The sequence below is a fragment of the Vidua macroura genome, chromosome 23, assembly GCF_024509145.1.
Source record: "Vidua macroura isolate BioBank_ID:100142 chromosome 23, ASM2450914v1, whole genome shotgun sequence".
Lineage (NCBI taxonomy): Eukaryota > Metazoa > Chordata > Aves > Passeriformes > Viduidae > Vidua > Vidua macroura.
The window spans coordinates 917,562-931,936 of NC_071593.1; the positions used below are offsets into that span (position 1 = coordinate 917,562).

Sequence of the window (14,375 nt, forward strand, 5' to 3'; positions counted from 1 at the left end):
GCGGGGGCGTGGGGGAAAGCGGGGAGTGGGAGCCCGAGTTCAGATGCTGGGTCTGGGTACAGCGAGCGCGTGTGGTGAGGAAAGGGGGGTTCGCTGCAGAGCCCACCCAGCCCATTGGCTTGCGAGCGGTGACGGGCAGGCTGCTCCCTCCCAGCTCGCCCGCCTGTGTAGCTGCGAGCAATGTGCGCAAAGTGCCTTTGCATTAGCCGGCGAGTGCCGTAGCTCTGGGCAGAGGTAGCTCGCTCGCAGAGGTGCTGGGACAACCGAGGTGGCCCTGTACTGCGCCTGGTGGCCCCCGCCGGACCATGGCATGGGCACCGGGGGATCTGACATCCTCGCTCTCCATCGTCATAACCTTGGCTGCTTGCCTCTCGGCCACCACCAGCGAAGGTAGGAACCGGGGTGGCCCTGGAGTGACGGGGCAGTGTTAGGGGCACCCGCGGGATCGCTGTGGCTGTTTGGATGTGTCCACCTGGGCTTAGCCCTGTCGGGCTTTGCTTCTTTGTGCTCCCAGGGGAGGGCAGCTCCAGGTTCCTGCCTGCCTGAGTTTGCTAATCCTGGAGCTTCTGCACCAGAGGCAAAACTTCGGAGCTGGTCAGGAGAGCCTGACTCTGCAGCAATGCCGGCAGCTCTGCCTTCCTCCCGTGCCCGGGCTCTGCTGCAGCATGCAGGAGTGGCTGCAGAGAGGACAGGGACACCGGCACCAGCTCAGCCATGGCGATCCCCATCACTGGAGTTGGCAGCAGCGCAGGGCCATGCACGTTGGCCGAGCAGTGTGGGCTGTGATGGAGAGAGTGGGTGGGCACAGGAAGGTGTGCAGAGGATGAGGGGAGCTGGAAAGGGCATTCGGGTGGGAAACTTCTCGTGAGAGAAAGGGCTGGAAACTTCTGAAGTAGGAAGCAGGGATGCAGCTGAGGATTCTTCCCGACATCTTGGTGCCAGCCACGTCAGGCCTGCTCTCTCCAGCCGGCCACTCTACCCAGCTGCCGGCAGCCCTCATCCCCAGCCCTTTTCCGTGTCCCTACTCCAGTATCTCAGGCCCCCTTGGTTTCGGCAGTGCTGCTCCTGCTCCTGCCACCCACCCGCTTGCCTGTCTCCCTCTGTGCTGGCAGCGGCGGCACGGCTGCTTCCCGGGTCTGCTGATCTCCATCGCCAGAGATCTGCTGTTCCCGCTCCCGAGCATGTCCTTGGCACTGGCAGCAGCATCCTTCCTCCCTTCTGCTGTGCTTGAGAGCCACGGCCAGCACAGCACAGCCTCTGCAGTGAGCCCCGGGGCCAGTGTCCCTGCCCCATGGAGGCAATGGAGTCTCTTCCTTCTCCTGCCTCTGCATCTCTGCCATCCTTCCAGCATGCTGAGGCCCAAGGGCTGCCACCCCGTGCCTCGTGCACTTTACAGCACCCTGCTGGGTTGGGTCCTTGTGCTTACCTGCCATTGTCCAACACCCACCAGCATTTTCCTCACTTTATTCCCAATTTCCAGCTATTTGCTGGCCCTAACCCTGTTTTCTGCCCAATGCCTACCTCCTGACCCTCTTCCTTCTCCTTTTCCCATCTGCTTTGCTGCCCATGCAGGGGGATGCATTGGGGTCTCACTGCTGGGGATGGGCTGTGAGGGTGCAGAATGGGGTCCTGGCACCCCGACACTCCCAGTCCTTGCTTGGTCTTTGCTCTGGGATGCAACAGCTGCACTTTGTCGCATGTCCTGGGCAGGGAGTGGTGCAGGATGCTGCCTGTGCAGTGCCAGGCTCTCAGTGCTGCAGCCCCACAAAGCCAAACAGCCCAGCCCTTGGTGCACCCTGGGCATTGACAAGTGAGGCAAGGGCCTCCTTGCGGTACTCTACGGAGGAGATTGCTGGATGCTGAGCTGGGCTTTATGGTGTCTGCATGGACAGCCAGGCCCTGGACTCTCTCCCCATCTGCCTGTTGCCAGCTGGGAGAGACCTGGCTTTCCCACAAGACTTGTTGGAAAAGAAAGCTATCTTCAATCACAGCCTTGGTCAGGAGGTTGCACAGGGCTGGGGACATACTGGGCTCTGGGGCAGACCAAGCAGGCTGGATCTCAGTTAGACCAGACAGGAGGTACTGAATAGCATCAAGAAAAGGCGTGGGAGCCTGCAGAAAGCTAGTGGTGCTCCATCCACCGCCGTGATGATGCTCATGGCCCTGCAGATCCTGGGGCTCTGCTGTGCCCTGCCATGGGGCACTCAGTGCCAGCCGGGTCCCCAGCATGAGCAGTGGAACTGGGATGTGGCTGTGGGCTCTGCCAGTTCCCAGTCTCCCAGGTGCTGGGATAGGCTGGGAGCAGCTGAGATCGGCTGTGGTGCCAGTTGCTGAACAGGAGATTCTCACTCTGGCATGGGATGGGACTGGAAATGTGGGAGATGCTGCAGAGCAGAGCCCAGCCTTGGTGCATGCCGCACTCCAGTTGTGCCAGGCTTGGCTGCCCCATTCCCAGAGCGTGTGGTGACTACGGGCACGGTGTGAGGGTAGCAGCCCATCACCTCTGCCTGCTCCCACAGCCTCTCAGTGCCCTGCATTTCTGGCCATTGCCTCCATGGGCCATGGTCCCGAGAAAACCCAGCGCTGGTTTGGGAACTGCAAGGTAGAAAATTACAACCCCAAAGCAAATTTCAGGCCACGGTGTGCTACACTCTGCATCCCTGTATTGGGAGGCAGTTGGTGTATAAAAACATGTATTAACCAAAAAAACAGCTTCAACCCTAGTTTTTTTGCTTTCCAAGAGCTCCCAGTGCCTTCTCTTTCCTGAAATATTTGTTCCAAGAAATTTTAAGCTTATATTTTTTATTCCTTTCAGTCTTGTGTGCAGGCGTGCCTGAGAAATAGGAGGAAAAGGGAATCGCCATTCCATGGGAAAATCCCCATTTCAGCACGGCAGCCATTGCGAAATGCATTGAAAGCCAAAACTCAGATTTTTTTTTTAAAGAGGAGTAAAAATTTGTGGGATGTGGAAGAATTTTATTTGGAGCACTGAAAAAAGAATTGTCTGAAATTATTAAATTGCTTTAGAGCACAGAGGTAGAAAAGTTATTTTCAATATATATGATACTTCAATATAAGATATTTCAGTATAAGATATTTCAATAATATGAAGTATGAGACACTAAAAATATTTACACTATTGCAGACTGAGTTGAATAGGTGAAAATATTAAAGCGAGTATTTTATATTATAGCACAAATTGAAGTTAAATAGTAAAATATGAAATATCTTTGTTAAATTGAAAGAAGATCAGACAAACAGAAATTATCACATTTGGAGCTTGAGTGGGGGGTAACAAAATTGTATTTTCTGTCAAAAAATGGCAATTCAAATGATGCTCCTTCGGGGGGTCTGCTCCCTCCCAGGTGATGCCCCCAGCTCAGCTCTGCCCTCCGCCCGTGAGACGGGTGACCTTTCTCCCCATCACAATATGGACCCCATGGCCCATGGGTGAGCTTGGAGGGGTCCATGTGGGGACCTGGTGAAGCAAGGGAGGGGGATTTGGGACATTTCCCCCAGCATTTTTGGGCACATCGGGCTGGCTGCGGCAAACAGCAGGTGTTGGGGATGGGATGATACAGAGGAGGATGCTGAAGCGAGGAGGGGATGCTCATCTTTTCCTTGTACCACAGTGATGGGGTTTTGTTCCTCCACCCAACAGGGATGGGGTGCGGGAAAGCACCAGAATCCTTGGGAAAACCCAGCCGCTTGCTGCGCTGCTGAAACGGGGGCCACAGGAAGGGTTCATGGGGGTCTCCCCTGCTAATCTCTCATTGTAATCTCATTAATTGCCCCTCTGCTCTAACAGAAAAAAAGGTAAAAACTAATCTGCATGTTTATTCAATGCTTCTTTCCTACTTCTCTGCAGCAATGCCAAAGTCGGGGCTGCGGGAAAAGCAAGACATTGAAAGGGAGAGGAAATCGCCTTTTCCGTTTTAAAAAGGCTGTGGGGGTGTGTGTTCCTCTCTAAGGATAGGAAACAAGAGTGTTTAAGCTTATGGGCTTTTTGTGATAGGGGATGGAGAAGCATTGGTTTAAAATAGGGAGCTAGTTCAGGCTACATTAGTGAAAAAAAAATCTGGGGGTGTTTAATTTTTTGATTGCTCCCAAAATGCTGATATAAAGCAAATATTTGCATAGTTTTAGGTAGGCTTACAGGGATATGTTTCTGGTGCCATCTTCATTTCCATCCCTCTTATATTAATAGCTTATAAAACTTCTGGAAAATCAACCTCCAAAATGTGCAGAAAAATAACACACCTGTGCACAAAAAAACCTACTTTGGCAGGTTTTCTCATTCTCCTTGAATTCTTGTTTCCTAAAATTGCAAGGGGTTGTTTCCAGTGACAATAAATGAGCACCCATTTTGGTGATGGTGGAAATGGATCTGATGAAGCCAAATTTAAGTACAATTGAAAACCTGATGAATTGCTTTGGGGAGGAAAGAATTCCTTATTTTTTCAATTGCTGAAAGGTGGTTAGCAAAATATTTTACTCAAAAAAAACCTCAACAAACCAACAGCGAACCTCAGCCCCCAGAGTTGCTCAGGCAGGGTGGAAGCTCATCCCACACCGCGGCGTCAGTGCTGGGTGCCGGCAGCAGGACTTGGGGAGCACTGGTTTTATGGAGACATCCCGCCACCTCCGCTCTTTGTTCTGGTCGGGTCCTGTGTTTTGCCTGTCCCTGCTGGCCTCACTGGCAGTCTTCGGTCTGCCTTTATCTCCAGGGGCACATCCATTCATATGATAACTCTATTCATACCCTGACAGTTTTTGATAGTTCATTCTTCTAACCCAGCCTGTTTGCCTGGCCAACACTCAGAATGATTCCTCTGTCACAGAGGTGATTAACCCCTTCAGCCTTACCAGTCCCAAAGGGAGTGGTCGGATAATTATTACCTTCAAAATGAAACAAAACCCCCCGTCCTGCCCAGGTCAATGAGCAATACTCAGTATCATAAACAACTGTGCAAAGGATGTAACTCCTTAATGGATCAGATCCAGGCACACCAATAAAGCCTAATGAAATGTGTTTGGCCCAGGAATAGTGGCCAGAAAAGTATTCACCGTTTATCTGAAAACATCGGCAAAGGCAGCGCTGCTTTTAATGATCCCTTCCAAGGGCTCATCAGCCCCAGCCTTTAAAAATCAGGCCCCTCTTTCCCTAATACAAATTTCCCTGGCTTCACCTTCCAGCCATTTGTTCTTGTTAGGCTTTTCCTGCAGGATTAAAGAGCTCATATTTTTCGGCTGTGAAAGTGGTAAACTCAACCTGTGCACCTCGCAGCCCTTGTGGACACGAGTAGATTGGGCTCTGCAGGTTCCCTTCTGTGATTTTTCTTTACCTCCAGCCCTGGTTATCATGGTTATGCCTATGGTATCTTCTGCTCTATGTCCAGTTTCTCATATTTAAAATGCTTATTTAACCACATTAGTGAGGGGCAACAGTGCTGGCTGCAACTGGATAGATAAATCCATCCCAGCATCAATGATGCCACAAGTTCCAGGGTTTTTCCTTGAATGAAATACCTTCTGCGTTATGCACCTTCCATGCAATTATTAAGGACTTCTGTGATATTTAATTACCAGTGGTATGAGATATTCAGCTTGTCCCTTCAAAGGTGGTTACTATTGGTATTTTTGTCTGTGAATATGTTCCATTTTAGAAAGCTATTTTTAAGAGAGCAAAGGCAAAAGCCTTTAAAAGAAATTATCTTGCTTTAAAAATGTCACCGGGATACAAACAGCTCAGCACAGTTTAGGGTGACCAACTGGTGTGAGAGCAAAGATGTCCTCAGAGAAATTAGGGAAAAAACATAAGACAGCCTGAAAAACTGCCATGCAAAGGCCCTCCAGATAATACAGATAAGCGAGCACATTTGTAAAACCCATGTTTCCCCAGTGAGGACTCCAGAGAGGATAACACTCAAAGCTTTATCAGGACTGCAGGGATGCAGGGATTGGAGGGAAGGACAGAATGGCATCTTCAGGGTGCTGCAAGGTTTGCCCTGGCTCTGATACAGGCACAGATCTCCAGTGCCAGGTTTGCCTGAGTCACGGTGGGTGGCATGGGAAGTGGCAGTATGGGATAAGAAATCTTCCAAATCCCAAACAGGCAGGAGATAACTGAGTGGGCATGCAGCTTACGTGTGAGGAGTGAGATAGTCTGGGAAAAGGACTTGGGACAGCATTAGCAGCTTACCTGGCATGAGCTTCAATGTCCAGAAAAATGCAGCAGAGGTTGGAAACCTCAATGACTAAAGCTGAAAATGCATTTGTGTCTATTTTATTATACCCAACAGATGTGAGAAAAGAGAAGAGGGAGTCAGGACTAGTGTGAGGACACTGGGACAAACCCCTCTGGACACCGCTGCACTTTCTTGGAATCTGTACCATAGATGTGTTGCTGACTGCAAGCAGAAGACATTTATTTTGTGTTAGAAAACTCCTGTGTAATTTTTTAAAGCTGTCGTGATGTTGCATTACAGGTACGATGAGGTGTTTAGGCTGTCCCTGTACCTGATCTGCAGCTAAGAGGGAAGGCCCCATTTGGGTGCAGGTTCATTACCTGTTCCTCAGGCCTCTGGTTTTGGGGACAGTGGTCAGGGATGCCAGGAGCCACCCTTTGGTGGTGTAGGAGTTGAATAGACCTGTTCTCACAGGGCTTTAGCCAGATGAGATATCAAGGGGTGGTTGTGCCAGGCATGGGCTCCTCTCTGCTGATGGACAGGGCCGTGTCGTTGTGCTGTCCCTCAGGCTGGGGACGTGGTAGTAGAAAAGACACGTGCGACTCCCACGTGGCCAAATCCAGACCTGTGGGCACCAACTGTGCCTCCTCCATGGCCACAGGCACCCCAGTGCACCTTCCCCAGCCTCACCACAGTCTTGCTTCTTTCCCTGCTCCCATTGGATGTTGCCATGGAATTTCTTGAATCCCTGACCTTTCTCACCCCCCATCCCCAGGGCCTTCCCACCTCCTCCTCTGGCTTCTGCCCTGAATTACAACGAGCCCAGTCACCCCTAAAGCCTGAAATAGTTCCTTTCCCACTGGCTCTGGGACCAGGGACATGGAAGTGTGGGCTCACGTTTGCTCGGAGCCCTGTCCAGCCCCACACACTCATCCTCGAGCCCTGGGACATCCCGGGGTGTTCTGACATTTCCAGTTTCAGCTTGCACTGGAACCAATGAGTGCTGCAGTGCCGGGCTGCACACCTGTACTGGGGATGGGTGCACACCAGTATGATAACTGGGGACATACACCAGTACCAGGACTGCACGCCTGTACTGGGGGTGGTGCACACCAGTACTGTAACACCCTGCCCAATGGTGGGTGGTGTTTAATTTGGGTCTCCCACACCAACATGCCCAGTTCTCCCTGTCTGTCCCCCTGCACACAAGCATCGGGAGTCTCCAAGCGAGCAGGATACATGAGCATTTTACATCTCTATTTTCTCACCTGTAGTTTTGAGAGGGAACATCTTTTTGTTGTTTGGCTTTTGATATGCTTTTTAATTTTTTTTTCTGGGAAGAAAAAACTGGCCTATAATTTCAAGGTTTTTAGCCTTAGAAATACTTTATTCAGGGTGTTTTATTTTGTTTTGTTTCATTTTTTGCATCATTTCACAACACCTCAGTCCTACCACAGGTAGGTAATGTGCTCTTGCACTGCACATTATCTTACATGATATCATGCAGGGGCTGGAAGGATCAGGTTGATAATTTTATTTTTAAAACCTGAACTGAGGCTTTTTGTTAGCACTGATTGAACAAACAAGCTTTCTTCCTACATCAAAGTATCTCCTGCTCCGGGTACAGTGAAAAGGGGTGACCCTCCGGGCAGTCCTTATGGGCATTGCCGCTCCTGATGCATTACAAAATGATATAAAATTAAATGCAGAAAGTTCAGAGCAACAATCTGGAGGTCTGAGAAGAAATACTGAAATGGGAATTAGGGCACAGCCAAAAAGCAGCACTGCTTTCATTTGAAAATGTTTCTTTTTAGCTTGGTTTTTCTTTTTGTTTTTTTGGTGTTTGTTTTTTGGTGTTTGTTTTGGTTTTTTGGGTGGTTTTTTTTTTGTTGTTGTTTTTTTTTGTGGTTTTTTTTGTTTGTTTGTTTTTTTTTGTTGTTGTTTTTTTGGGGGTTTTTTTTGGGTTTTTTTTTTCCTTTGGTTTGTTTGGTATTTTTCTTCTGTGTTTTTTTTGCCTTTTTGGTTTTATTTTGTTTTGTTTTGTTTTCCAGCCTGATTCTGGCATTTCCATAAGTGTGGAAATCCAAAATTCCTGCCAGATTTGATGATATTTCCTGGATCTACCTGCACTGCTTTTCTAAACTCCTTCTCTGGGCAGCCAAGGCCGGTGGGTGCTGAGGGTAGCCCCATCCCTGCTGTGTCTTTAGTATGTGCAGCCCTGTGGATGAGCAGCTGCTGGACAAATCCTGTATCTGGCTGCTGGTCTGGCAGAGCAGCAACCCACTGCTGACCGGGATCTGTGGGGAACATCCCTGCACACAGCTCCTGAAAGGGGAGAGCTGACCTGCCCTCCAGGCATGCTGCTCCTCCCTCTGAGCCCTACCCGCTGACCTCATGTGTTGGCGAATAAAAGGCTATTTTTCATTCCTTAAAGATAAATACTGTCCCAGGGATCAGGAGGCTGAAAGTGAAGCTTCCCATCCTGTCCTCTTGCCATGTTCCAAGGCCAGTAAAACTTGACTTTGTGTCTCAGCTTTGCCTCCCGATTTGGAAAGGTCACGGCTGCCTATTCAGCTGGCCCTTGCATTAAATGGTGGGACACAAATAGCTGACCCACCCTGGCCCCACCTGCCCCTTCAGAGTTCTGCCCCAGATTACAGGAAATGAATGCCACTGGCTCTTATTCCCCTCCTCTCAGGAAGCCTCTTGCTGCCCCTTTCCCAGACTCTCTTCCCACTGTGGATAACCCTCCCTGTGGCATTCCCCATGAAGAGGGGCTGGGGCGGTGGGGCCAGTGTGGGCTGTGCAGACCTGCTTGGAGTTGTGGAGCTGAGCTTGCTGGTCTTTGGGTAGTGGGGAGCAGCCGAGCTGCACTGGTAAGAATTTAATTATCAATGCAAAAGGCATTGTTGCATGGGGGGGGGGGAGCCTTGCTGTGAATCTCGCGAAGCCTTTGAAGTTGTGATGGAGAGGAACTGAAGCCCAAGGGAACAGGGCTGCTCCCACTGACCCTTCCTCCCCAAGCCTGCGCTACAAAGCCCCTGCCTAAGAGGGAGATGGTGGAGTAATTAGAGGGAGGACCACCGTGGTTTAACAATTAGTGAGGTTGCTCAGAGCCCTCTTTGGTCCCCCATTGTTTTTCCAGAGGCTGGGACTCAGCACATCCACCAGTGTGCCACCCCCAGGCTTGTTCCACCACCCCATCATGAACCCGGGGTGGGCTGAGGATGCACAAGCTCCCCTAGATACCATGAGCCCATTCCTGAGCCCAGGATGCTTGGATGTGAGTCCCCAGTGTGCTCCTACATCTGTTTGTAGGGATGCAATACATCCCTGCAGGAGCTGTGGCCACCAGCAAAAGTGTTGGGAAGGGTATCTAAGCATTCACTCTTTATAGATGACAGATATAGATACATATGATATAGATATAAATATAGATATTAATATAAATATATATATGATAGAGATATACAGATACAGATATAGATAGATACTGATATATATTAGATATAGATATAGATATAGATATAGATATAGATATAGATATAGATATAGATGATATAGATATAGATATAGATACAGATGTAGATATAGATGTAGATGCAGATAAAGATAGATATATGACAAGAGATATATGGTCCCAAGTAAAACGCACATCCTCTGGATGCTAGTCCCTGTCTCAGCTCCCTCACTCATCCCAAGCAGAATTTGGTAGATATGGGTATGGAAATGGATACAGATATAGATCCAAAAATAGAGATACAGGTATAAATACAATATATTCATACATCATATACTCATTCGCACACTTTGTCCCCTGCCTAGTCTGTATCTATGAGGCTGCAATGCCCACTACTCATGCACCATTGCACAATGCAACTTTGTGCAGCATAAGGGTCTGCCTTACGTGAGGCTCTGTCTGCACACCCCAGTTGTGCTGGGAAACGACCTGTTCGCTCCTAGGTGCTTACATTTGAACAGGCAATCAGGCTTGACAGCTTTTCCACCAGGGCGAGAATTTCCCCTGACACCTCCTGGTGTTTTGGCTCAATACGCAGAGGCAAGGCCAAGGCACAGAATAGGGAAACGACAAAATGGTGCTAAGGAAAACAAAATGGAGCTCACGGTTTGAGACTGATACATGCAGACAGTCCATAGCATCAAAGAGAATTGCCCAGCTGTAGGAGAGAGGTCTCCCAAACCGGCACATTTTCTCAAAAAATGTTTGAGCTGAAAGGGGTCCTTTGTGGTGGTCTTGCTCACCCTGTGGCTTTGAAGGCGGGCTCTGAGCATCACCCCCAGAGAAGCAGTGCAGCCGAGAGCTCACTGCACAGGGCTGAGCAGGAGCTTGTCACATGAGGTGTGACAGGTTCCCTTCGGAGCTGGGCTGTAACCTGGGCTGTAACCAGCTGGGTTTTGGGAGAGTGTTGGTGTCCCCATACCGGAGCATGTAGCAGTGCTGCTGGATGGGCACTGGGATCCACAGGCGTGTGTGCTACCCCATGAGTTAACAGGAGCTCTCGGACACACAATCCCTTTGTGTTTGTGCAGTGCCTGCTGTGTGGGCTTAAAATGCAAGGCTCTATGCACTTGGCTGAAGTGAGGGAATAAAAGAAACTTATCCCTCTTCCTGCAAAGAGGAATCTAACCATGGGTGGGATGCAAGCTGGCATAGGTTGTCTGGGAACAAAAAAAGAGAAAGACTCCTTCAGGTCATGACAACATCTCTGTGAGACTGGGTGATGACTACATGGTCAGGGTGGTGGGATGGGGTGTAGCAAGCTGGCTCCAGGTCCCACACACTGTTGGCAGACAAGTTGGGGGTACAGCCCATTATGTGCTCTCAGCATCATTCCCCATAATGCGATGCTCCTGTTGGACCCCAGTTCATGCAGGCTCCTCCTGCTGCCCGCAGAGCAGTGGGAGGCAGCCACATCCATTGCTGAGAATCCCAGCGTGGGAAAGAAGGTGCAGAGACCACGGTGCAGGGGACAGAGGGTCTGCGAAAGCTCTCCCCTCCCTGCAACCTGCCTGCTGAGGGTCACCGGGACTGTGGTCCTGCACTGTGAACAGGGAAACTCCCAAGCCTGGGCTCCTGCTGGGTGAATTACCCAGGGAAAATAGGCAGAAAATCTTCAGATTAACAATAACAAATAAAAATGGATTTGAGATCTCCAAGGTAATTACTCTGTGCTGAGGGCAAGGGGCCTCTTTAGCAGTGGGAGCAGCGTCGTGCAGGGAGTGGAGGGGCTTGGCCTGCTGTTGGGCCAATGGAACCACACAAGAAACCCTGGAAATTCTTTCAAATTGTTCTGCTAACATTAATAAATGCCTCAAAAGCTCCTAATCTGCTCTGTCAGGAGCATGACGTCCGGGTGTTTCACAGCCAGCTCACGTCTCTGCTCCTCTCTCCTCCCCTCTCCTTCCCTGCCTGGTAATAGTAAATGAAAGTGGCACCCGTTCCCCAGGCTACGGGGACCAGCCTCATGCTGAGCCCAGGCTCTGCCAGGACTGGAGCCGCTGTCCTGATATGCCCTGTCCTTGTTGTGACAAGCTGGTCCTGGCAACAAGACCACCATCCTTCCTGAGCCCAGGGACCAGCCCAGCCCTGGTGCTGCAGAGGGATCCTGTGACAAGGTGCCTCCAGGTCCAGTTTGGTGTTCCTCAAGGGTGAGAAAACGCAGCCAGCAAGGACAAAGCCTCCCAAGGCATTGACCTCAGAGAATAAAGGGAATGGGGAAAGCTGGAGGCACTGGGGGTCCCTGTGGGAGCCTGGTGCTTTTGGGGGATGTTGAGGCATCAGGGTCCTGGTGCCCACTGCACTGATTCCCAAGAGTGAAGGCACCTTGTTGGCAGCCTCCCCCAAGTCTCCATCCCTCTGGATCTGCACCATGGAGCTGGGACTTGGGCTCCTTCCCCAGGTGCTGAGAAACCTGGGGTTATCTGGCAAGGCAAGGCTCTCCTCTGCCTGATGCTGTGGGATCTGGGCGTGGGGCTCAGATGGCTCAGAGGCAGCAGTGCCATGGCATCGTGCTTTCCTCCGCCGCTGCCACTGCACAGGTTTCCACAGGAAGATTCTGAGCACACTGGAAGGCATCCTCACCTCTCCCCCCACGCAATCTGCTCCTCTTTTCCTGCAGTCTGCCTCTGTCTCCTCTTTAAGCCGGGCTCCTGGTAGTGGCAGGGATTTGGAGGAGTTGGCTTTGATGGACTTCTCCAGTGGGGTGTCAGCCAGGACCATGGGGAGTCTCTTTGTGCTGGAGCTGGGCACTGCAGTGTGCAATTACAGCAGCTGCTGGAGGGCAGACTTCAAACCAGTGATGCTGAGAGGGAGCTGAGCCTAAAGGGCTTCCAGAGGAGAAGTGTCCAGACGAGGAACGATGCTCCAGTTGCATCAGTCTTGGCCCATGGTGGGACTGGTGGACAACCTGATGCTGGGAGTTTATTTCCACAACCCTTCCTTGCTTTGCCTTCCCACCAACCTGCTGTTTGCAGCTTCCTCCCCTCCAAAAGCTCTCAGTGCTGGGGCCAGGACTCAACTCTATCCTGAACCACCAGCTCTGGAGAGCATCACTTGTTGCCATCCCCAAACTCCATACCTGCCTCATATCCAGAAAGATAGTCCCTGAAGAAAGATTGATGGGTGGGGGGCATTTTCAAGGAAGTAGCAAGTGAAGAGGGATTCTTTATGGTGGCTCTGTTCCTCACTCCTTGGGGATGGGGACAAAGCCTTCTAACACAGCTTTTGCTCCTGTGTTTTCCAGTGAACTTGCTAGACACGTCAACAATCCTGGGAGACTGGGGCTGGATGACTTATCCCTCACATGGGGTAAGTATGAAGTGACAGTAGCAGAGGGGGACCCCAGTGGGATGGGTCACCATGGGTCACTGTGAGGATGAGTAGGGAATGGACATCTCAGCCCCAAGTCAGTGCTGATGAGGCAAACAGACCAGGTCTGTTGGGAAAATGCCAGCCTGGTAGACTGGCAGAGGGATACAGCTGTTTTGGAAATGCCATTTAACCCTCCATGTCCCCTGGTAGGGACCCAGCTGTCACCAGTTCCTGAATTTTGAAGGGACTCAAGAGCTGGGACATGCTAAGAAGTGTCTCATTCCTCACTGCACTAGGTGAGCATCAGGGGGAACAGCCCCAAATGACCAGGAAGCTCCCAGCCACCTGGAATCCAAGGAATTTCTGTGAGAACTGGGCAAGAGGGGCAGGAGAACCTCCCCTGTGGATCACATCTTACAAGAATGGGAGTGCAACTCACAGCCCTGCGGCGTGTCCAGGAGGGATGGTGGCATGGTGACCCCCACGTGAGCCTGCCATCTCCACTGGCTGGATCCTTTCCACACGCATCAGTTGCATTTCCATGCCCAGGTTTTCCTGACACAGTAGCTTTCTGGAAATAGTGAGTTTCAGATGTCAGGGTGACCTGGCTGGAAGGATTTTGCTCATCCATTTAGTGAACAGAAACAATCCCATAAATACCCACAGGACCAACTGCAAGGCACAGTGGGGCTGTCTGCAGGCACAAAACGTGCAAAATTGGGGTGCCTACCTGGCTGTTGCTACTGTGTTGATTTTTCATGTCCATTCTTTTTATCCTCTCTCTGAACTAAACGGTCCTAATCTTTTCAATTCCACCTCCCACAGAAATCTTCCCAGGCCTCTAATAATTTTCATTGATCTGTTGCTTGAGACTTTCAGTCCCTGCACTGCTTGAGCAGGAGTGATCAGAACTGTGAATTCATAATAATACCAATGATCAGATTTCTATCAGACTTTATCATATACGTAAATATATTAAATTGTTAACTCAACTCTAATTTTAGCAGTTAGTTGTTGCAATGATGAGTATCCTGGGAATGTAAGAGATTGAGAGGAACAAGGTCAGAGGGGACTGTGGAACTAATGTGATGTGATCTCCTGCATAAAGACGGGCCTTCAGACCTGTTAATTCATTCAGCTCTCAGAGCAGCCCAGCTTTGAGGAAAAAATATCCTTGGCTGCAAAATTGCTGGTGCTGGTAAATCCTCCAGGTCCTGTGGCGATGCTGTTAACGTGCCCCTGTTAAAAACTGATCGCTATGAGGGTTTGCCTGCCTCTGGTCTCCAGCCAGGGGACCTTCTTCTGCCTCTGCCTGGATGAGGCAGATGCTGTCCTCCTCAGGGCTGCCCTTGGCT

General features: G+C 50.4%; 1 protein-coding gene across 1 annotated transcript in view; it reads left to right on the plus strand.

Moving 5' to 3' along the window:
• Positions 1 to 268: 268 nt before the first annotated feature.
• EPHA8 (EPH receptor A8) overlaps positions 269 to 14,375 on the plus strand; it is a 52,676-nt gene continuing 38,569 nt past the window's right edge. The window contains exons 1-2 of the mRNA XM_053997340.1: positions 269 to 390; positions 12,953 to 13,017. Of these exons, the coding sequence (XP_053853315.1) occupies positions 306 to 390; positions 12,953 to 13,017 (150 nt within the window). The 5' untranslated portion in view covers positions 269 to 305. The remainder of the gene's footprint in view (positions 391 to 12,952; positions 13,018 to 14,375) is intronic.